Raw genomic sequence first — 25,873 nt, 5'->3', positions numbered from 1 at the left:
TCCAACTCTACCAAAAAGATAAGAATCCCAAGGGTGTTTGTATCATAACCATGATATCCATCCTCCACGAAACTACCATAGATGTACGAATTTTGCAAGTAGTCTCCCACCATCTTGCAAGTTCTTATTCCAAATAAAGATGACATATACCCATCTCATTAAAGATGGTATAATCTTAGAACCAACCCACATCGATGTATAGCCAAGTCCTCTACATGTGGATCAAAAGAAAGATGATGAGCATTTGTCACTGTGTATATACAATAAAAGGATCTGATCTCTATCAATGGCTCATCACTATCAACTCAAGAATGAGAAGATGACTCCTATCTTTGATCTTAAACAATTGACTGGGTAGATGCCCTACCGAGCCTCTCTGCATACCCAATAGCATACTCTCTGTCGTGAAATAAGTGGAGGTATTCTAATTTAAATGCCTCCAAAGCCCTCTCGATAAACATTAAATCATGAATGTGAGTTCCATCCTCAAAACCCATACTATTTTTCCTTAATTTTTTCTCTCTAAAGAAGGTACTCAACATACTTATGCTCGCATTTAAAGTGAGATAAGGTTGAATCAACCTTCTCTCCAACAACCTTCATCTGATCCCTCCTACTTTGTATCTCAACAAATTGTCGATCAAAATCAAATGCATGGAATGAAATAACAAATGTGTTTCCAAAGGAGGGAAACAACCTAGCATGAGAGCCGATCCCCCATCTAGATGATAACTTGTATATGTCTTGTGAAGAAGATGCAATAGTGTTGTAAACTATCACGTAAATCATCGATAAATCCATTTCTACATTACAAGAGCCATCAATAACCTATCCTACATCATTTGGCAACGTGCTAACTACTGGAGAACCTAATATAACAAGAGGCTCTCAACATCTCTCAACCCAAGCACTTATCCTAGCCGAGTCCACTAAACTTAAATTTGTGATACAACTGAATTGCTAATTCCATTAATGTTCATGACAATACACTGTAAAATAATGTACTTCTAATTCATCTCTAATGTTGCTCAGATGGATATACATATAGTACCCGAAGGGGTGTGACTCAACAGTCATGTTCCAACTACCTTTGGTATTGGACAACTTACACACTTAACTAATAACTATTCTGGAAGGTTTACAATCGTTCCTGACAACATCATTCCCCCCAAACCGAAAGTCATCTCCTAATGACAAATTCAACATAGGGACAATGCTGATTACATATAAGAAAAAACAAGCTAAGAAGAGTTGGGAGGAAGCATCTCTACAACTGCTATTTGGGGTGAAGAAGCATTCATTTTCCTTCGCAACTTGTACACCTAATTGAGTCCAAATATCTTGATCTTCTTGTATCTCCGAATTCTCCTCGACTACCTCCTTCAGCATCAATGTGACTTCCTGTAATTCAATCTCCTTATCATAGACTACCTTGGCTACTTCCTTTTCCTTCATTGCCTCTACTAGTTGTTGTTCCACCATACTCTTGCCCTATGTGGCTGCCTCTAGCTGGGCTACTAATACTACACGAGTGGCTAGTCGAGTAGTTATCTCCTCTCAAGATTTTTCTGTTGCTACCCAAGCCTCTTCCCTAGCCTTCTCCTCATGTCGCGTTGCAAGCACCTCCTCTGCAAGCAACTTTCCTGCATCCATTACTTTAGTACTAAAACAAAGGTATGTTTGTACTTCCTCATCCCTCCTATCATCTGTTGGCATTTCGTCCTCTGCTTGCACTATAGTCTCTACTTCCCCTCCCGATGCTATTCTACTTTGTTCTCCCATCTGTCCTAGCAAAGGTGCCTCTACATATATACAGACATCATTGTCCAACAACATTGCCTCCGAATAGAGGTCCTCTCTCACAGGGGACTAAATGGAAGGTCCCCATTCTATAGATGGAAGTAGCTACCATGCTAGGTATGTAGTTACAGGGCCAACTTCTCTATCTTACTAGTGTATGATGTTCCTTTTCTGGAATACTCATGTCCATTCTCACCCCAGGACTACCTCCTACTAGATCAGCCAATAATGTGGCATCTACACTTACCACAACATCCGACCCAATCACCTCCAGCCAAACTTGCTCCTATGATCTATCACCTATTTCATGATGCGGGCCATGAAGAAGAGATGTGTTATGAACAATATGAAGGTCATAATTGTAGCATGGAAGAGGATCTTGACATGTCTCCACTTGATGGCTTTTTCAATATAGAAATATATGAAGGCGAGACTTTAGCACATTTGTTTTTTGAGGATGCTAAATGCTTACATGATTCCATCAAACCTCAAACCTCCTTACGAGGAATTTATGAACATAATTGTCAAGTTGAGAATATCGCCAAAGGACCTTGATGTAAATCTTCTTCTTCAAATATGGGATCAAGCTATCAAAGATGAAGAGAAGGATGCTAAAGTGATACAAGAACATAATAATGTTTTAGATTCAAATGTAGAAGAGATCGAATCCGATCATGATGAGACCAGTAAGGAATTAGATTGTGAAGATCATGGAAATGATCAAAATGATTCTCTCAGTGTGGATGAGATTTCGACTTTGTTAGACATAGAATATCAAAAGCATGTTAAAAAAAGTGGTCAAATTTTTCTTCCCACACACAAAGAAAAGCAAACTAATAAGACAATAAATGTGTCCTATGAAACACTCAATGAACAAGTAAATTCATTCATTTTGTCAAATCCATATACTTTCACGAGGAAATAAATGAACCACAAAGAGCATACAGTTCTCAGGAGGATAATATATTTGTGGAAGATGTGCATTGTGGTAAAAGTATAGAAAGAGATCTATTCGGATATAGTTTAAAGAAATTTCAGATCCTGTATATGATGGAATAGTAGAAGGAGATTTCGAAGACAATGTGAACATATATGAAAAGAAAGAAAATGCATCCAAGAAGGACTTCCAAATCATATTAGACACCTTATGCAGTGAAACAATAGAGAATCTAGATATAATATTTTGTGAAAGTGAAGTAGAATAGCATGAGAAAGTTGGATGAAGGATCTCATGGAAATATTCCCAAGCACTCTATATTCTCGAGTCCTTTGTTTGAAGAAGATTTTTTATATCAAATATATCAGCAGTATGATAACATGCCTAAGAATGATTCTGAAAATAATGAAAATCATAGCATAAGTGGAGAAATATATTCAGAGGAAGAGCCATTTTCCAATCCATTTTATGATCAATATTTGCATTTAAAATGTGAAGATGAGATGGAATTGAATGTACATAATAAGGACATGTTGGAAGGTAGTTCTAAATTTTTTTCAAATATCTCAATTGATCAGATTCTTGACAACACGAAAGTAATAATGCTTGAATTCGGGTTATATTTATAATTTTCTTATGAGGAGAATCATTTGGAATGTGGGGTAGATTGTGTGCAAAAGGAAAATCAAACAAGGGTGACTTGTTCTAATGCAAGTATGACTGATTGCATGCATACGAACCTTCCATTCAGCAAAGATCACAACACACTTCATGACTTCTCAACAGAAAAACAAAAGTCAAATACCAAGGATTGCATTCACGAAGCAAAGATAGTGAGTATTGTTCATAAAGATGACACATTTGATATAGGTAAGAAGTATGAGCAGCATACCAAGGTAAGTATTCCTCAGTACTCTATGATAATATTTATTAATAATATGCTTAAGGAAATAGTTTTAAGATTTCGTGACGCAGTTCCCTTCGGGCCGAGATTACCTTTGGGTCGAGATCACTGAAATCCCCTTCGAGAAGTCATTGCCTTCGGGCCGAGATCCCCTTCGGGCTGAGATTACCTTCGGATCAAGATTGCCTCCAAATCCCCTTCGGGCCGAGATTGCCTTTGGGCCAAGATCGCCTTCGAGACAAAGATCCCCTCTAGAATGATATCCCCTTTGGGCTGAGATCGCCTTCAAGCCGAGTTCACCTTCGAGACATTACCCTCAATGTTAGTGTACCACAAACATTAGATCTTATAATCATGCATATCCTAAAGGGTTTCCTTCAAACATCGAAATTTGTGGAGATTTTTAAGGACTACCAGTTTAATTATCTATTTTATTAACTTATTTCTATGTTGGTGATGTTAAGAACTCTTTGAGTTCTATTGTTAAACTTATTTGATGACAAATTGAAGAGATCTCATCATCACTTGTGGTTAGTTAAATTTCAATACTTTTTTCTTTATTTACTAGATAAGGTGGATTTGTTAATTTAGATGGCTTACAAGTTCTATTACCCACATTTCTTGTAATTGAGTTAAAATTTCCATTGTCAACATCCTCTCTATTATAAGAGAAACATTATCCCTTAATAATGAGAGGGTTTCTTGTATAGGTTCTTCCATTCCATTGGATCATCACATGAGATTCACTTAGTCTCAACATTCTTTTTATGAAATTTATTATTTCTTGTATTTGATTTTTCTTAGTGATTGGGGTTGTGGTATTTCATTTGATACTACACTAAGACAACATTTCTCTCTATTGGATAATCAATATGCCCATCTTATTCTATAAAAAAGTGTTTCCTTCTCATGATTGTAACCAGGTTTGAAAGACATGATATATTGACATATTTAGTTATTATCAATTTAGGTTATCCATCCCAACTAGCTAGAATACTTTTTGTAGAATATATCATTTAGTCTTTTGTCTCTTTTAGAACTGAGATTCTGTTTTTGCTCCGACATGCTATTATTATTGGTTTGATTTTTGACTTCTAGTGACCAACTTGAACCAATTGTGGACATTATGTTAACTTATTTTCTTCCATATCCAACAGCAAGGTTGCATGGGTACTCATACCCACATCTCTAGTACACATACCCACGTACCTAAGTACTGGGTACACATATCTCACCTAAGTACTGGGTACACGTATCCCAAGTACTGGGTACTCAGTGGAGAGCATCATAGCTAAGGGACCTTGATTAAGATTTCTGTGTTTTTTTTTTTTTTGGTTTTTTGTTTGGGTATCAGCTTGTTGTTTATCAAGCTTAATTCAATACCTAATCAGTTTGAAACTTTAATACAATATAGATTAACAATAAAATTTATGACTGCTCAAGTCAGAAGTTTATCATTTGCAATATGTCATTGTCATATGATTTATGATCTTCTTGTTCATGTTTAAAGTCTGCCTTCTTTGTTATGCATCTAACCATTTATCATATATTATTATTTAAAACATATAGCAAAACTGAAACTGAAAAGAACACATTTATTTGCAAATTATATCACTATTCTTGTTTTGAAAACCATTTGTCATGACTCATAATTTCAGATTTTCTATAAATATAAAAATATAATTAAAAATAAAGTTTGATATACCCAAGTATCCCTGTCCCCTATTTTGAAAAATAGTTGTACCCATACCTTAAGTACCCCAAGTATCCCCGTCCCCATGCAACCTTTTTAACAGTTATAGTTCATAATAACAGTATAATATTGTGTATACAAATATTTCAATTTAATGCCTTTGTCTTATTAGAATAAAAAGCATTTCTGTATCGTAGTTTATTCTGAAAGAGACAGAGATTTGTTTAAATGCTGTACTGCATAATACTAGTAGAATATTTTGTATACAATTTTTTCTTATTAAATAATTTCCAGTCTTATTAGAATCAAAAGCATTCTGTTATAATAATTCCTATTAATTAGATAAGTTGTTCAATTTTCAAAAGATCAGTGTTGTAATTTGCACTAGTATGAAGGGACATGGATCCTTTTCAAGTAACTTGTATGTGTAACTGAATGAAGGTTCAACATATATTTCAAGAGAAAGCATCGATGGAATCAATGTCTAGTTTTGAAGAATTAATGAAGAGGTTGGGACAAACAGCATGCAATTCACTGAGTCAGTTCGAAGATGGTATGGAGAAAGGTGCCACTAAGGCAATTGTGCATGATGGCACTGTTCATTCTTTAACTAATCATGTCATGAACTATGCAAAGTTTCTGCTTGAGTAAGTAATACATTTTGTTTGGAATCAATGTAGGCACAAAAATTAAACAAGTTTCATTTTTTCATGTTTGAGTAGCTAAAGCCAATCAATACTTTAGATACATGATTTACACTGTGCTTTACAGCTATGACTCTACCTAAATGAAGTTAATTTTGACATTTGAAATAAGTATGTTCTTTTTAATTTCTTACAGATATAGGACAACATTAGAACATATATTTAAAGATGATGAGAAAAATGGTGATCTATCTTCACGAATCAGGGACATTATTTCTATCCTCCTATCGAATCTAGATGAGAAGGCAAGGCAATACAAGGACCCTGCTCTAATGCATTTATTTCTCATGAATAACATCCACCATATGGTTAGTTCAATTAGAAAGTAAGTTGATTATTTATTCCTACAACATAGGATAATGCCTTAAAGCATATATTTCTCCATTTTTTTTTCAGAAATTTTAATTTTGTTTCTATGGAAAATTTAGTTCGTGCAATTACACAAATCTTCCGTTTCTCTTTAATATGTAAGCTTTATGACTCTGGAGCATTTTATTTATCCTACCATGGGTTTGAGATGGACAGATCTGAGGCAAGGGATTTTTTAGGTGATGATTGGGTGCAAACACATCGGCGTCTAGTTCGGCAGCATGCAAGTGGATACCAACGTGCTTCATGGAAGAAGGTATTCAGTTTCAATCAGATATTTAAAAGAACTAATTTAGCAGAGAGAAAGGTTAATTCTATTAACATTACTTGAAACAATCATAAAACTGAATTGCATATAATAATGTTGAATATGGATTTTGTCATGTTAGAAACTTAAGGTAACATCAGTTGCATATTAGGTTACATTTTTACCTGAATTTCTTTCAGGTTTAATGGTTGTATGATTCATTTATTTCAATAGCCTTGCCACTCCACATACAGGCCATAATTAGGAAAGGAGGCAAACAAGCTTGCACAAACAACATGTTTATGTTTTCTATTAGAGAATTTTAAAATTTTGCTTAAATCAATACCCAGATAGAAAGTTGTTTTGCATTTTCTCACTTGTGTGAATCTTATGCATGTATCATATAAGTTTTTTGGGGTATATATTAAATTTAGTGAATCATTAAGATTAAGCTCTGCTGTAATAGGTGGTCTGGTATGTGTTTTTTTCTTGTGTTTCTTTTGAATACTAATTAAGACTTTCGGATTTGATTCAAGATAGAGAACAATAAATAAACATCATACTATGCAATATACCATAGAAACAAAGCGCTGAAAAACAATTGACTTTATTGAGATTTCATAGATCTCATTTTCAGATCAGATATAAGTTACATTACAGAAATGATTAGTTTTCAATACAGTAAGGAATGCTTCAGTTTTTTCTCCAGCGTATGCAGATTCCAAGTGATGTGACACTCCTCTGATTAGTCTCGGATCTGTCCGTTGCTCCTGGCGATGCCCAGACCTATATGGCCCTCTTCCCAGTTGATTTCAGCCTGGTGTTACTCCCAAATGATGCTTATTCAAGTATAGCACATCTCAGTTGTTTCTTACACTAGTACAGAACTTCCCAAGCTGGTATGACTCCCACAGAATTCTCAGCAGAAGATAGATTGTTACAACCAGCATAAAGAGGGTTGTTCTTATCAATGGCAATCCAAATATTACTCCCAACTTCCCCAATCAATTTGTCAGATGACTGGAACTTCTTCGAAAGGAAATGAATAGGTAAATCTTGCAATCAGATTTTACAACAATTCGAACACAAAATTGAATCTCTAGATTTTATCTAGCAATAGTTTAGAGATTGCTAACAAAGAGGGATTTTTTCCTCCAAGCCCTTTAAGATGAACTGTCCAAAAATTTCATTAATTTTCAATTTCAATCAGCATCCTGAAATGAGCTCGCAATTGTCATTTTATTACATCTTCAAGAGAACCCACACACTTCACTAGCCAATGTGGGATAAATAGAAATAAGTCTTTTTTGAAATAATTAAGTCTCCATATATCTCTAATAAATCAGAGCTTTTAATATTTTAATAATTTTCCCTTTAAAATTAAGCCCCCGTACCAATAAAGTTAAATATTTTAATATAACTTTATAAGTTAACATATTAATATATAAATAAATAATCTCAAATGATTATTATTATTTCTAGTTGTTAGTCAACATATCGTCCTCTGAAGAAATAAATACAAATTAACCCCAAAAGCCCCAATAGGAAGACTGAATATGCATTAACAATTGAGTCACTTCGCTATTGAAAAGCGTAAGTGCCCTCTGAATTTATCCGGATATAGCTCCCCCTGTATGATTTACAATGAATTCACAGAAATACAAATATGGATGCTTTTAACCAAAAAGCACAAAAGGTTTACACACATCTATCCGTAAACACGACATAGATGCGGAAAGACTAATTGACTGAAAGGAAATAAACAATAAATGACACATAGTTCATTCACCCGAACGCTACATTACATAACGGATAGAGAAAAAGAGGAATGGTCCTTTCCTAACACACAAACAATTAAACCACAAAGTCTAAAATACAATCGTGACAATAATCATATATATGAAACTGCATTTAGAGATAATCAATGCAATACAAAGATCAACATTGATCAGAGATTTGAAACACAAACTCAAAGTTCTGATGTATTAAAGTACTCCTCTGAACACAAAAAAATAAAACTGACTTTTTTGTTTGATACCTACAAAAACCACTATCTGGAAAATGAAATATCTCCCTTCTCTCTTTGTATTCACAGTCTCTAATTCTGCTGTCACTCAAAGTCTCCCCCAGCAAAATTCAGAAAAATTGGAATCCTTTCAATGTTTGAAATTCTACCATAAATAGAGTTTCTTTTTCGCTTTAGCTTTTGATAACCGTTTCTTGCTACTTCTCCCCATCTTTTGTTTCGATAAGATTTTTATTAGTTATCAAAAACTAAGCTTTGATATTACCTTTCTTATAGAGTTTATTAGAAACTCTCTTAAATATCTCTTTCATATCCCTTGTTTAATATATTTTGATAAAGTTTTAGAAACCTTTTAAAAGTCTCCCTATGTTCTGTCATAAGGAAGTAAGGGGATATTTGAGGGGAAAATATAAAACATTATAAAATTATTCAAACAAAACTAGCACTTCTTTTGGAGATGTGAGTTGCTCTATACATGACATATGTTCAAATGACTCTTCATACTTAAATTGACAAATCCCCAATCTTGTAGGTTATTTATCAGAGCATTATTTGCACTCTATTAGAAATTTAGAACACCCCACAAAGCATGCATATATATCCATGCTCAGGATAAATTCCATTGAATCTCTTGGTGGAATTCGGTTTTGGATTCTTGCACAATATTACTAATAGTTTAAGCAAGAAACGATATCATCGTTTCCTGCTATGTGAATGTCATCATCTGGGTGTCCGTAGATTCTAATCAACATCCACCGACTCCAGCATTCTGTCAAACAATTCACATGCATGTATGAACATTGTGTGTTCCTAGGTATAACCATGGCTTCCTTTGTTCCTTTCACCTTCCTGGTGTTGTGAGATGAGGCTCGGGCCTAATGTTCATAAGCTTTCACATCGCCGTTTTCATGAGGTGACATTCCATTATGCTTGGGCTATGGGTATTGCAGTCAGTAATTCCTACATTTTGAGTGCACATTTGACTATCATGAAAGCGATGTCATTGCTTGTATCTTTGTCTCATGTCTTTATTACAAAGAATAGCCATGCTTTGAAAGAGTGAACTAAACTTTCACAACTGCTTGAAGGAAAGAAACCACTGACATTCACAATCCTTTTTGTGAGAGAGCACAAAACTTTCCCTCAGACATTGACACAATGCCAAACAGGTAGTAGGCTTCTAGATTTATTACCATTGTCGTCATCCTTCCATTAGGCCAAGCTCGGGCCTGGGCTGCATGATGGAATTGCTTGTGACTCAGGAGGCATTCATACTTCAGTCATGGGTTCTTTATAGAGTGGGGAACCCGATGTGATATGTCCAAGCTGACACTTGGCATTTTCAAATGTATTCTATCTTGGTTTAGGGGCATCAGACATCACAAGGTTTTGTATTATGGAGAGTCATCGATTCATTCAAGAAATGATATCATGACGTATGAATATTCTGATTTCAGAATTCCAACACAACTTCACTGATTCTAAAGTTGTCTCATTATAATATATGTGTTCTTTTTGCAATCGGATCACCCTTTTAGAATAATGATTCTGAAACATCACTGGCCTTTACTTCATTATCCGGCTTCCCTTGCATCTGTGCCATATCTATTATGGGGAGTGTTATGATTCAATGATATTGTTACTGGCCAAAACTTGTGCCCCGATGTTAGCTATGAAATGCTGATACGATAACCAAACCAAGCAATCGACTTCTCTATACGTTGGCATTCTGACAAACATCCCACAATTATATACAAGTTGTGTCAGCATGTGGATGTCAACTTGGCAATTTGCAGCACTCAAAATGAAGACTTTAACCCCGGTTCATCATTAATCAAGTAGTCTTCTCTTTAAAACTATCAATTGAATTAAATTACATCTCAATCTCTAGTGTATTTACACAAACTTCCATTACTACGCTGTCCAATTATCATTGGTATGGATCTTTATGACATATCGAGTGTCACTAATGTGGCTGTTCTATGAATTCAAAGACTGATCATCACATGTTATTATTAACATGGTCTATTGGTTTGTTCATGGGTGTTTTTATATCAAATCGAGAAAAAGCAAGTCTCTTGAAGAAAAATCATCTTTGCAAGAGCTCCTCTGCAACTAAATGTATTGTTCCCCATCATTCACTCTAAATTTGCGACTTAATGACTTCAGATCTAGAGTACTTGGATCACTATGATTCAAAATGCACCTGCATATACCTGAAAGCATTCACATGAATTAATTCGAGCCATATCATCTGGGTACGAGAATCTGTACCGAATTTGATCTCAACCATCTGCAATACTGGTTTGAACTGGCTTTGAGGCTTCCAATTCACTATGTTGAATTTTTTACTCTCAAACTGATTAATATCTTCAACTTGTGACCTCTGAGCTTCAAATTTGAGCTTGAATATCACGGATAATGACCTACTTGATGAAATCTGAAACATGAACTTGAACTTGTAGGGTGAATTGTTTCAAGCCACCGAACCATTTGAACCTATTTAAAATGTGGGTTGAACTTTTCAAACCAAAAGAAACACTAAACCTGCATGAGAAAGTTTTCTTTGGATAATCTAATTCTTTGTAGAGGTGAGGTAAAGATGCCTTTGGATGAAACTCCTTGTGCTGAATTTTGTTTTGAGAAAAAGAGGTATGAAGCTGACTTTCAACCTAGTGATGACTCAGCTAGTGTGTTGAAGGATGCCCTTCCCAACGAGGAGGAGGATATTATAGACAAATTTTTATCATTGCTCAAACCAGATCATCTCTCCCAGAATGATTCAGGTATCCATTCAAATCAAGTTGAAAATGAAGCACTAATAAGTGAATCTTCTTTTCTTTCCTCTGTATATGGTTTAGCTGATTTGGATTGTGGAAGTAATGTTGGAAAATGTGATGGCACTTTGGGAAAGGAAAAAGATGGAATGTATTACATGCCTGATGACAACTTGTTTCTTGAAAGAGATGAAGAAATGACATACTCAAGAATTGACCCTAAGTTGGATGAGGCATCTCTTTACCTACAAACTGATCACGATACTAAAAGTCATATGCAAAAGGTGACTCTTGAGGACAACATTTTCAGACATTGTACACCATTTCTTGATGAGGTTTCTATTTTTCATTTTTTTTCAGCTTGAAGTAAAACCTGGTTGGGTGAGTGTTGAAGACAAATTCTTGGGTGAAAAAAATGCTATGAAGATTATGGTTGTTCGGGAAGAAGTGCTGGGTCAATATGTTCATATGTGCTTTTAGCTTGAAGTTCAGTGCTAAAGAAGTTGCTAGTTGGCAATGGTGTGGAGCTACTCCATTGACACACGATTTGCTATGGCGAAAAGGCTCCGCCTACTTCTCCCAGTCGGTAAATGGATTCACGTGATTCTTTTTCTTTCTTCAGTTTGTTGTGGTAGGATTTCTTCCTACCTTTGTATATACCTTGTAAATATAATTTTGTTGTGCATAGTGTTAGTTTGAATAATGTGCAAGCTTCGTGCTTGCTGGTAGTTTTGGGAGTTTTGGTTAGTTGGCTTTACCCTGCTCCTCTCTGCCCTCTCTGCAAACAGCTCCCGATTTTCTCTTCTTGGTGACTCTATCGCCTAATGGATAAGGCACTTATCTTTTGCCAGAGATTGCTGGAGTTCTTTGCTTTTGAGTCAAAAGTAGTCCCAAAGTACAAGATTCATTCTGAATCTTCTTACAAAAAAAACTCTCCAAAGAAAGATGACTAATATCACTTTCATCCATTTCATTAAAAGTGAAAGATTGATACACCAATAGCATGTTGTCAAATTTTTCACAAATAGGAACTTCTGAAATGAGATGACTATCATCACTTTCAAATCTGAAACTTTCAAAATATGGAGAGAAAAAGGATTCAGGATTACCTTTATCTATGTTTTCCTGAGTGTCATCATGATCAACAAGAACAGAATGGTTGCCAGAGGTGAAACAAGATGATGTTACCGAAGGTTCTTCCTCTTTAACTGACAACTCTTCTTTATATTCATTGTCACCACTGCCATGTTTTTCACTTCCAGCTTGAGTGTTCTCATTTACCCACGTCTAGTTTTCTTGAGGCACTTCTCCATTTTTGTCACATATACTCTCATCTGTTGAAATTGGATCAGCATGAGATTGGAGTAACTCTGGCTGGACTTCTTGTCATTCATGACAAGGTGATTCAAATAGAAGGATGAAACTAAGATAAACGAAGCTTCTTCTTCATCAACCTTCAACTCTTCACTTAACTGTGATACCCTTTTTTGTTATATTTGCAACATTTTTCTTTTTTCTTCTAACTCTTTCAATTGTGGATTCTGGCACAAAGGCTTCTCCACAACAGCCAAGACGTAGCATCATCTTCCAAACTAACATTATTCCTAACAGCCCGGGAAATGCTTTCTTTATAGCTATCCACAAATTCATGCAACACTTTATCCTCCATCAAATAAAGTTCCATGAGAGTTGGATTTGGCCTTGGCTTTCTCATGGTCTTCGTATCCGGCATGGTCTTTATATAGAGTTGCCAATCTCTTGCACACAAAGATAATCAAAAAATTGAGGAAACAAATATTAACACTGATCTTCGTTTCAATCCCCAGTAGAGTCACCAAAAATTTGTTAGTGAACAGATTGTCCTCCGAAGAAATAAATGCAAATTAACGCCAAAAGCCCAGATAGGAAGACTGAATATGCACTAACAGTTGGGTCACTTTGCTATTGAAAAGCATAGACGCCCTCTAAATTTATCTAGGTACAGCTCCCCGTGTACGATTTACAATGAATTCACAGAAATACAAATATGGAGCTTTTAACGAGAAAGCACAAAAGGTTTACAAACATCTATCCATAAACACGACATAGATTTGGAAAGACTAAGTGAAAGGAAATAAATGGTAAATGACACAAAGTTCATTCACCCGAACACTACATTACATAATGGACATAGAGAAAAAGAGGAATGGTCCTTTTCAAACACACAAACAATTAAAGCACAAAGTCTAAAATATAATCGTGACAATAATCATATATATCAAACTTCATTCAGAGATAACCAATACAATACAAAGATCAACATTGATCAAAGACTTGAAACACAAACTCAAAGTTTTGATGTATTAAAGTATTCCTCCTCTAAACACAACAAAATAAAACTGACTTTTCTGTTTGATATCTAGAAAAAGAAATATCTCCCTTCTTTGCCTATATTCACAGTCTCTAATTTTGTTGTCACTCAAAGTGTCCCCAAGCATAATTCAAAAAAACTGGAACCCTTTCAATGTCCGAAATTCCACCATAAATAGAGTTTCTTTCTCGCTTTAGGTTCTCATAACTATTTCTTGCTAGTTCTCCCCATCTTTTGTTTTGATAAGATTTTTATCAGTTATCAAAAACTAACCTTTGATATGACCTTTCTTATAGAGTTTATTAGAAACTCTCTTAAATATCTCTTTCATATCCCTTGTTTAATATATTTTGATAAAGTTTTAGAAACCTTTTAAAAGTCTCCCTATGTTCTGTAATAAGGAAGTAAGGGGATATTTGAGGGGAAAATATAATGTTTTTAATAAAACATTATAAAATTATTCAAACAAAACTAGCATTTCTTTTGGAGACGTGGGTCGCTCTACACGATATATGTTCAAATGATTCTTCATACTTAAATTGACAAATCGCCAATCTTGCAGATTATTTATTAGAGCATTATTTGCACTCTGTCAAAACACCCCACAGAGCATGCATATATATCCATGCTCAAGATAAATTCCATTGAATCTCTTGATGGAATTCGGTTTTGGATTCTTGTACAATATTACTAATAGTTTAAGAAAGAAATGATATCATTTTTCCTACTATGTGAATGTCATCATCTGGGCATCTGCAGATTCTAATCAACATCCACCAACTCCAGCATTTTTACAAACAATTCACATGCATGTACGTGTTCCTAGGTATAACCATGGCTTCCTTTGTTCCTTTCGCCTTCTTGGTCTTGTGAGATGAGGCTTGGGCCTGATGTTCATAAGCTTTCACATCGCCATTTTCGTGAAGTGACATTCCATTATGCTCAGGCTATGGGTGTTGCAGTCGGTAATTCCTACATTTCGAATGCACATTTGACTATCATGAAAGCACTGTCATTACTTGTATCTTTGTCTCATGTCTTTATTAAAAAGAATAGCCATGCTTCAAAAGAGTGAGATAAACTTTCACAACTGCTTGAAGGAAAGAAACCACTGACATTCACAATCCTTTTTCTGAGAGAGATCAAAAAACTTGCTTCCCTCAGACATTGACATGCCAAATAGGTGGTGGGCTTCTAGATTTATTACCACTGTCGTCATCCTTCCATCATGGCCAAGCTCAGGCCTGGGCTGCATGGTGGAATCGCATGTGACTCAAGAGGCATCCATACTCCATTCATGGGGTCTTCATAGAGTGGGAAACCAATGTGATGCCTCTAAGTTGACACTCAGAATTTTCAAATGTATTCTATATTGGTTTAGGGGCATCGGACATCACAAGGTTTTGTATTAAGGAGAATCATCAATTCATTCAAGAAATGATATCATGACGTATGAATATTCTGATTTCAGAATTCCAACACAACTTCACTGATTCTGAAGCCGTCTCATCATAATATATATGTTCTTCTTTTTGCAATCGGATCACCCTTCTAGATTAATGATTCTGAAACATCACTGCCCTTTACTTCATTATCTAGCTTCCCTTGCATCCATGCCATATCTATTATGGGGAGTGTTATGATTCGATGATATTGTTACTTGCAAAAACTTGTGCCCCGATGTCTGATATGAAATGCAGACACCATAATGAAACCAAGCAATCGGCTTCTCTATACATTGGCATTCTGAAAAACATCCTGCAATTATATACAAGCTATGTTAGCATGTGGATGTCAACTTGGGAATCTACAACACTTAGAATGAAGACTTTAACCCCAGTTCATTATTAATCAAGTAGTCTTCTCTTTAAAACTGTCAATTGAATTAAATTACATCTCAATCTCTAGTGCATTTACTCAAACTTCCATTACTGCATAGTCCATTTGTCATTGGCATGGATCTTTATGACATATCGAGTGTCACTAATGTAACTATTCTATGAATTCGAAGACTGGTCATCACATGTTATTATTAACATGGTCTATTGGTTGATTCATGGGAGTTTTTATATCAAGCCAAGAAAGAGCAAGTGTCTTGAAGAAAAATCATCTTTGCAAGAGCTCTTCTACAACTGAATGTATTGTTCCCCATGGATTGCTCGAAATCTACGACTTAATGACTTCAAATTTGGAGTACTTGGATCAGTATGATTCAAAATGCATCTGCATATACCCAAAAGCATTCACATGAGCTAATCTGAGCCATATCATCTGGGTACGAGAATCTGTATCGAATTTAATCTCAACCATCTACAATACTAGTTTGAACTGGCTTTGAGGCTTCCAATTCACAATGTTGAATTTCTTCTCTCAAACTGATTAATATCTTCAACCTATGACCTTTGAGCTTTGAATTTGAGCTTGAATATCATGGATAATGACCAGCTTGATGAAATTTGAAACATGAACTCGAACCTGTAGGGTGAATAGTCTCGAGCCAACAAACCATTTGAACCTGTTTAAATGTGGGTTGAACTTTTCGAACCAAAAGGAACACTAAACCTGCATGAGAAAGCTTCAAACCATTTCAAACCACTTCGAACCATTGTTCAAAGGAGTTCAAGACCATAAATTATAAAAAAATTAATTACTAGGTCTATATGGGTACGAACACTAGTCTATATCAGCAATTACCATCGACACATCTTGCAATTGAATGAATGCAAGGCTTACAACTTGTGACGTGGGCTCTCTGTAACTCTCTCTCACCTAATTTTAAAAATAAATTCTGTTGTCAATCATGGTGAATTCTATGATGTCCCCTTTTTAGGGTTGGTCATGATTGACATGTATTTAATCAATCATACTATATATAAGTGTTATGAATATGTCCATAATAATAATTCCAATTACCCAACCATATTTTTTTTTTACATTAAGGAATGATGGTATAGGTGTTATACAAGTTTCCTAGACACCAGCTATGAACTCCCTCAAAGTTTACAGGACCAAGTCCGCATCCTGAAGGTTGATGGATTGTTGACCCTTACCCTCTATTGGGATATCATCCATTATCTTGGATTTGTCAAAGACCTTCTTTGATAACACCATACTCTTAAATTATCTTTAACTCTTATGTCTAATCTTATTAGTTATTCCAACTCATGAGGGAAGTAGTGGGTGCTAACCAAGTTGCCTAGATATTGTTATCAATGGATTCCCTCACACGTCCAAGTCCATATCATGAAGGCCTATGGAATGTTGACCCCTACCTTATCTTGGGACAAAGATCCATTGCTTGGAATTTACACAAGCCCCTCCTTGGTAACACTTCAGCCTTCTCTTAGCCAAATAGTAGTAGGTTTGAAATGTAGATATTTCTGATTTTTCTATTAGAATTGATATTACAATCTCATTATTGTAAATGACATTAATACTACAATAGTTGTACTTATCAATATATGATCAATAGTCATTTAAATTTGTATATCATATGGATAGATTTTATCTTAGAATCACATAAGATTTTGTATTTCCTCATTTTGAAGAAATCTAATTGTATTTATATTCTCCTTTATAATAATAATCCAATCGAAAAGTCACACCCCACCATAATTACAATCCATGTGAAAAGTCACAACCCTTCATAGTTATAATCCTTTCAAAAAGTCACAATCCTTATGATGCAACACCCAAATATCTATAGGTAGAACAATTCTTTTGTGCTATTTAATTATCCAAATCATAGGTAGAACAATTCTTCCTCACTTCATTCAATTTTTTCCTAAAGAAGGCAACAGGCTAACCTGCTCGGATAAGAACAACACCTATTCTAATATGGGAGGAATCACATTTCTACTTCAAATACTATCAAAACTTGGAATTGCAAGTATGGGAGCCTTAGTTATCTTCTTCTTTGAAAGCTTGAATCTTTCCTCAACATCTTTTGTCCATGCAAATTCCCTTCCTTTGGTGTAGTCTGTTATAGGAGCTACAATGCTACTAAAATTCTTAATAAACTTTTGATAAAAAGTTTCCAACTCATGGAAGCTTGTTAACTCTGTTATGTTGTGGGACTAGGACATTCCAAAATTGTCCTCATCTTCTCTAGGTCCATTTGAGAAGCATCTTCTAAAATGAAGCCTTAAAAGGTCAAACTATTCTACATGAATCTACACTTCTTTAAGTTTACATAGAGCTTTTATGTTCTTAGCACAACAAAGATATCCCTCGGGTGTTGTAGGTGTTCTTTATTCTTGTTGAAAACCAAGATGTCATCAAAATAAACAACCAAAAACTTACCCATGTAAGGTTGTAGTACAGTATTCATCAACCACATAAATGTGCTAGGTGCATTAGAAAGCCCAAATGGCATAACCATCCATTCATGCAAACCATCTCTTGTCTTGAAAGTCATCTTCCATTCATCCCCTTCTTGAATGCAAATCTGGTGATAGCCACTCCAGAGATCAATCTTACTGAAGTACTTAGCCCCTACTAATTCATCCATCATATCCTTTATACAAAGAATAGGAAACTGGTACTAAATGGTAATCTTATTAATTGCTTCGTTGTCAATGCACATCCTGCATGTGCCATCCTTCTTTGGAACCAGCAATGCAGGCACTACACATGGACTTGTGCTTTCTCTAACCAAGCCTTTTTGCATCAGCAATGTTACTTGTTTATTCAACTCTACATGTTGTGTTGGATTCATCCCATAGGCTGCTTGATTAGGCAGAATTTCTCCAGGAATAATAAGATCAATGTGGTGTTGGATATCCCTTTTTGGTGGGGTAGATCATCAGGTAATTCATTAGGCACAACATCACCAAACTCCTCTAGTACCTTTATTGCATCAAGCAACACCAAGTTTTCTTGTTCTTTTCTTTTTACTACCAATGCATAACAGCATCTCGTTACCTTCATTTCTTTGGCAGCTTCCTTTGTTGACAGCATGGTCTCACTCTTCTTTTTATCCTTAAGTGGCAAAAGAATCAGTTTAGAACCATCCTTCCAAAATGTATATGTGTTTTTCTCCGCATCATGTATGATCTTCCTATCATACTGCCATGGTCTTCTTAACAATATATGGAAAGCATCCATAGGGATAACATCACACCATATCTCTTCCTTATAGAATTTTCAATAGATGGTAAACCTAACTAAACATCTTTTATCAACAATGGCTTCATTTCCTTTCTTAAACCATGCAATACGGTAAGGATGAGGATGCTTTTCATATTGTAAATTTAGTTCTTAACCATTTCTCTAGACACCATATTCTCACAACTACCCCCATCAATAATAACTTGAGATATCTTTCCACTTGGAGTGCATCTAGTTCTAAAGATGTTGGTCCAGAGCCACGAATCATTCAAGTTCTTTGCAAGAACTTCGTCTTGTTCTTTTTTGGGATGATCATTGATCTCCTCATCATGAGGGTTTCTCCCACATCTAGTGAAACTTCTTGCTCTTTTACTTCTGTCTAAATAAGGTTCACTCTAGGTTTTCTTCCTTGATTTCTTTCTTGCATGCTATAATTTGAGTATTCAAAGGCCATGTGTCCTTCCTCTCCACATTTGAAGCAAGTGAAAGGCCTTCGTTGGTTTTTCCATCATCTTTCACCACCATATTCTCATCCTCTTTGAAACTTCCTTCCTCTTTCCTAGTTTGTAGGATCTTGTTTGGTGTTTGCATTTCTTTCAAATCCTTGGGATGACTCTCATCAGCCATAATTAGAACCTCATTGAAATGGAGTTGAGGAGACCCTTCTTCCTCTTCTATTCATTTTATTGTACTGTCTATTCTACTTTTCTTCAGCCTTTAGAGCCAGTTGGTAGGCCTCCTCCATATTGTTAACACAATGCTTGCTCAACTCATCTTGAATGGAAAATTTTAGGGCATTCACGTATCTGGCAGCCATCTTCTCATCATCTTCTTGATGCTCTATATGCATGGATAACTTGTAGAACTCAATAGTGTACTCTTGCATAGAGGACAAGTTCTGTTTTAAATTTTGGAACTTGCAAAAGACAGTTTGTGAGTAATCTATGGGTAAAAAAATTTCCTTTGGCTTTTCTCCATCTTTTTCCATTCTTTGATGTTTTCCTTTCCTTTTCTTGTATGTTCCTTTTGGAGATGATCCCACTAGATCATTGCATATCCATTTAATTTTGTGCATGCAAAGTTCATCTTCTTTTCCTCTCTCATAGGCTTCCATTCAAAAACAATTCCTGTCTCATTCAACCAATCTATCAATTCTTTTGGCTTGAGACTACTAGCATAGTCCGAAACATCAATCTTAATACATTCATTATTTCTTTTTAAAGCCTTAAGCACTCTATCTTCATAGCTCATTTCTTCTAACTACTCTTCTACATTTTCTTCATTTTGATTAGCACCTCTTTGGTTTTCCCCTTCATTAGATTCATTCCCTCCTTGTATTTCTAGATTGTGCACTCATTATGTGAGTTCTTTGATTTTCCTTTGCAAATTTTGTATCATTCTCTGCAATCGATTAACACTTCGTCTTCCTCTTCCTCTCCCAGTCATCTTCCCGCTCTGATACCAAATGATGCAGCACCAGATATCTATACTTAGTAATACATTCTTCAGAATGAAACCAGATGAAAAAATACAAGTGGAATATACATTTCGAAAGTCACATTATCAATTCACCAACCATCCTTCTACAAAGTTCAAAAATCTTGAAAAAACAAGAATTACTCTTATTAGATGTTTACAAATCTTGAAATTTTCCATTTTAGATAACCTTCAAAAATAACTCCTAGAAAGCTGAAAATTAAGGTGGATATTCTTTTAACTACAAGTAGAACTGCCAACTAATCTTCGAATTTGGAAACACTCATTTAAAGTTATTACAATAAACAAATCTAAAAAAGCACAAAGAATACGAAAAGTGAGGTTTGGGCTTCTAAGTGGATTTTATGGCACTCGAATTATAAATCTTTCTAACCATGATAGAGCATAGCTTAATTGCCAGATCACCTATCTCCTACCAAAGCCACCCTAAAAATTTGAGCAAAAATCCACATCCAAGTCAAAAGTTATGACTCTCAAAAGTTCATGCATCATTCTCCCCTTCATAATCTTTTCAATACGTCACAATACTTTATAATTACAACATTTTTTAAAAGTCAACTATTCATAATTATGACCCTTTGTAAGAGTTGCATTATATCAATATTATTGATACCTTTTGAGAAAGTCACTTCCTTATTTTCTTCACATTACTTTCCTCTTCCATTATTCCTTCTTTTACTCCTACCTTTTCTTCCTCTTCCATTCTTTTTGAAATGAACTCCTTTTTATATCTTATTTTGAAGGAGTCGTGTGTCTTTATTACATCTCTTTACTTTTCATTAGATTTAGCTAATATTATTTTGTATTATATTATTTATTGAGTTATTTACTTTTTACAATATTATCTCTTGTTGTCAATTATATTTATTTATTCATCTGTTGTAACTTCATTTATTTTTAAATTTTATTTTTTATCTATAAAAGGAAACTACCATAATTTTATTAATTTTCAAAATAATTACAAATTTATATTTTATCCCCATTCAAAGTGCAAGCACCTGGAGAAAAAGAATAGGAAAGAAAACCCCCAGTCTTGCCTGGGGTGCTTGTATCCTTTCTACTAGAAGTGTACAAATACCTCTTATTTAAAAAGAGGATTTTGGAAAGGCATACCTTCCCTTACATATAATTGAAATGATACTACATATTTAGAGTACAATTTCCCCTAATTTTGGGATTTTTAAGAAGATAAGCCTGTCTTACACATGTTTTGTTTGTTAACAAATACTTAGCGTACAATTGCTTCTCATTCATGATTTTGAGCCTTTTTCTTGTAGAGCGTCCTTTGGTATAGATACCCCTGGTTCATGCATTCATCATTTTGGTTAAGATCTTTATTAGTGCATTTTGCAATTGTGAATCTATAATGAGATGAAAAAAAATCAATATTGAGTTTAATCGATCCTTGCTCATCTTTGTAGTTATAAAATTAACATACCTTCATTTACTTCTGCTAGTTAGATCACGTCTGACTTAGGTACCTGAATTAAGATATTTAACATTGTATACAAACATTATGTTGTTAATTTTAGTTTGATATTTTTGTTGATTATATCCCGTGCAAACCTTGGAATAAATCTCAAAAATTCCTATCATATACATGTGTGTGATTAACATGCCTGTGATATACCTATTACCTAATTTTGACCTATTGGCCCAATAAGGTAGAGCCTTGTGTTTCAAGTCAAAGAGGTACATTTTGATCTATCATATTTCATGTGTTATGCAAAAGTCTGAACTATTATTGGCAGAAGTAACTATTATATTTTATGAAGGAAAGAATACAATGAATAAGAACATATGTTGAATATTCTTTTCTGAAAATGTGATATGTTTATTAATCAAGTATTGTTCAAATGCTCCACACAAGTCATGGAACTAGCTAGAAAATTAATTCGTGCGCTTTGAATTTAAGCATGCATACATATGTGTAACTAAGAGGAAGGCATAAAAGAGAAATAGGGCTGGTCATTGCTTGAATGGCTGGCTGATATTTGGTTGGTTCTAATGACATTGCTCCTGCTGTCTTGCGTCCTCCAATGGATCTTGAAAGTGTAAAAGAGGAGGGGTTAGATCTAATGGATCTAAGCAATGACTAATCCTAGTTCATAAATATACCCCACACATGCATACATACTTCAAACTCAAAACACAAATTTATTCCTAACTAGTTTGCTTCATGTGCAACAGTAGGTGTCTCTAATTAGCAAGTGGACATAAATGTTCGTGGACATAAATGTGGCTCCAAAAAGGGTTTGAGCCCAACTTTCTGGTAAGAGACAAAGTAATCAGCAATCAAAGTGAAATGCATGCAAGTTCCTATGACAATCAGGAGATAAACAAAGTATAAATATGTGAGAAACAATCATTGCACTGTTTGAGCAATGAAAGTGTTATCTACTATCATAAGAAATAGTGTTCATTCATCGAATCAATAGAGTGTGCATGGTGTTTGTCCTATGAGACATGGATATAGTGATAGTATATAGTGTACAATCAGTGAAGCTATTAGGGCAGCATAATACAATAACTCTTTAAAATGAGTTCAGAGAATATATAGAAATCTTCAGTAAAAAATGCATAAGATACTGAATGAATAAGAAAGAAGATGCATTTGTTCATAAAGAAGATAGTCAAGTGTGTGAAAGAGTAGATACAAGAGATCAACACAATGTGAGCAATTAGATGAATATCTCACAAAAAAGATTCAAGATCTAACAAAAGCAATGAAGACAATAATAAGATGCAATAACTATTGTATGTTGAAGTAAGTGGCAAGATGGGAAGGTGGCTGGAATACGATTTGAATACAGGATTCCTATTTGAAATGATCTTTCATGGAATACTATGTAGTCTCACAATGTCTTGCAGAAAGGCTTTAGCTATTGAAGTTGTTGTATAGGATGATCTGATAAGGGAAAAGTGTGCCACCTTAATTACCTGATCAATGGTTACCATGATAGCATCACATCTACAAGGAATCGTGGATAACCCCACAATGAAATCCATAGATATAATGTCCCACTTCCATGAAGGAATGAGATTAGGCCGCAAGAGTCCTGTTGGATGTTGGTATTGTACCTCAACTCTTTGACACTCTTGACATCTTGCCACACTCAGCAATGTCATGTTTTGTACCAGACCAATAGATAACTATCGAAGGTCTACATACATCTTGACACTGGGATGTGTCGAATAAGGTGTATATCAATGTACAAAGCTCATCTAGTGAGGGTACATGAATCCAGCCCATGTGATGTAGAAGACCATCTGATTCCAACACATACCTAGAGAATCTACCCTCTATAGGTCTAGTTGACTCAATCTCTACTCTCACTTCCCAATTCCAAGTATATGTAGGAAGTGCCTAGAGTATATGTCCCCTCAAATCCACACCAAGAGTCAATGCTTATAAAACATGTTTTCTACGACTCAAAGCATCAACTGCTACATTCTTCTTACCTTGGATGTACTTGACCTCAAAGTCATATTTGCAAAGAAATTCCATCCATCAACTTTGTCTAGCATTAAGATTAGGCTAGGAAAATATATACTATAGATTACATTTCTCACTATGAAGCTCATAATGGTCCCCAAAAAATAAATGTCTCCATCTGACTAGGACATAAACAACTGCTTCTAACTAAGATCATGCATGGGATGATTCAATTCATGATCTTTGAGCTTGCAAGTCTCATAATCAATCCCACATGCTTCCTACATAAGAACCACTTCAATCCCTTCTAAGGAAGCCTCTGTGCACACCATAAAATCACCCAATGGGTCAAGTACAACTAGTATAAGTGTACCAGTCAAAAGCTCCTTGAGCTTCTCGAAAGCCTCTTCAAACTTCTCTATCCAAACATACATCTTTCCTTTTCTTTGGAGCTTTGGAGAGATGTAATGGAATATGCAACTCTAGAGAAGTTTCAGACAAATCCATGGTAGTATCTAGGCAAACCCATAAAACTACAAATTTTAGACACATTCATAGGTAATGGCCACTTCACAATAGCCTAAATCTTTGAGGGATCTATTAAGATACCCTCGCTTAAGATCACATGTCCCAAATACTACACCTCAAATTGAAAGAAGTCACACTTTTCCATATTGGCATGTTGTTGATTATCTGTAAGGCATTGTAGAACCAATTGTATATGTTCCTCGTATTCTTCCTAGGATTTAGAATAACAAAATATCATTCAAGAACATGTGTACAAAGTGGTCAAGGTAAGAATGGAGTACTACATTCATTAGACACATGAAGATCGATGGAGCATTCATCAAACCAAATGGGATTACTATAAACTCATATTGATCATACCAAGTGTGGAATGTTGTCTTATGAATATCTACATTCTGAATGCACTAATGATGGCACCCTAACTTGAGATCAGTTCTAGAGAACAATTTGGCTCCCTTAATCTAATTGAATAAATCGTCGATCCTTGGTAAAGGATATCTTTTCTTGATCATTACCTTGTTTGATTGTCTATAATTAATGCACAAGTGTAATGATCCATCCTTTTTCTTTACAAAAAGTACAACTGCTCCTTTTGGGAAACACTTTGTCTAATGCAACCCTTAGACAAAAGGTCCTCTAGTTGAAGCCACAATTTCACTCAACTCCTGAGTAGTTATCCAATAAGGAGCTCTTGAAATACACTCTTCTCTCAGAATAAGATCAATACGAAAATATATGTCCCACTTCGGTGGCATTCACAAAATCTCACTAGCAATAAAATCAATGTACTCTTAGAGTATGAGATGATCAAGAGTCTTTTGCTTAGATTCTTCTTCATCAAGTTCACTCATAGATATAGAAAAATATCTAACAATCTTTTTGCATGCTTTGCTTAAGTTGGATTGCAGAGATCATGCAAAGAGATATAGGTTGTTGAACACCCGTAATCTTACTGTCTTTTCCCTTATAATCCTTACACTTAATAACATTTTCCCTATAGTCAATGCCAACTCCATGAGACCCAATCCAATCCATTCCTAGGAAAACATCATATGATTCAAGAGGGATACATAAAGATCTACTATAGTGATGAATTTTCCTAAGTTCAACTTGCAATTGTGTATTATATAATATGTGGTTACCTTTTCTCTAGAGGCTAACTTTATTTGCCAACCTATATGTTGTTTTACTTCCACTAGCCTACATTTCTCTAAAAGGAGATATAAATGAATTTGTAGCCGTTGAGTCAAAAAGTACAGAAAGAGAAATACCTCTCATAGCACCTAAAGTCACAATAGCAGTGCCTTGATGCTCTGCTTGGTGATGCTCTACTCCTATAAAGACCTTGTGAGACCTACTAGCATCACCTATTGTAGGTTTAGATGTTGCAGGTTTCTATCCCAAATACTCGAAGCATGCTAAGAGCATTTGGTTGTAATATGCCCAAACTGTCCACATGAAAAACACCTAGTACCTCTACCATAGCCTTTTCTTAA

General features: G+C 35.1%; 1 protein-coding gene across 2 annotated transcripts in view; it reads left to right on the top strand.

Moving 5' to 3' along the window:
• Window positions 1-25,873, top strand: part of LOC149547789 (exocyst complex component EXO70A1-like) — a 150,364-nt gene that overhangs the window by 108,432 nt on the left and 16,059 nt on the right. For both annotated transcript variants that reach the window (XR_016353923.1, XM_089791840.1), the window contains exons 7-9: window positions 5,776-5,981; window positions 6,175-6,363; window positions 6,564-6,663. Coding sequence is in view for 1 of the 2 variants with exons in the window: in XM_089791840.1 (XP_089647966.1) it covers window positions 5,776-5,981; window positions 6,175-6,363; window positions 6,564-6,663 (495 nt within the window). In the remaining variant the exon portion in view is untranslated. The remainder of the gene's footprint in view (window positions 1-5,775; window positions 5,982-6,174; window positions 6,364-6,563; window positions 6,664-25,873) is intronic.

This window comes from Cupressus sempervirens, chromosome 7, assembly GCF_028749045.1.
Source record: "Cupressus sempervirens isolate cs-2001-9-10 chromosome 7, ASM2874904v1, whole genome shotgun sequence".
NCBI lineage: Eukaryota > Viridiplantae > Streptophyta > Pinopsida > Cupressales > Cupressaceae > Cupressus > Cupressus sempervirens.
Note: the sequence above shows the minus strand (reverse complement) of the source record. Positions and strands in the feature narration are given on the sequence as shown.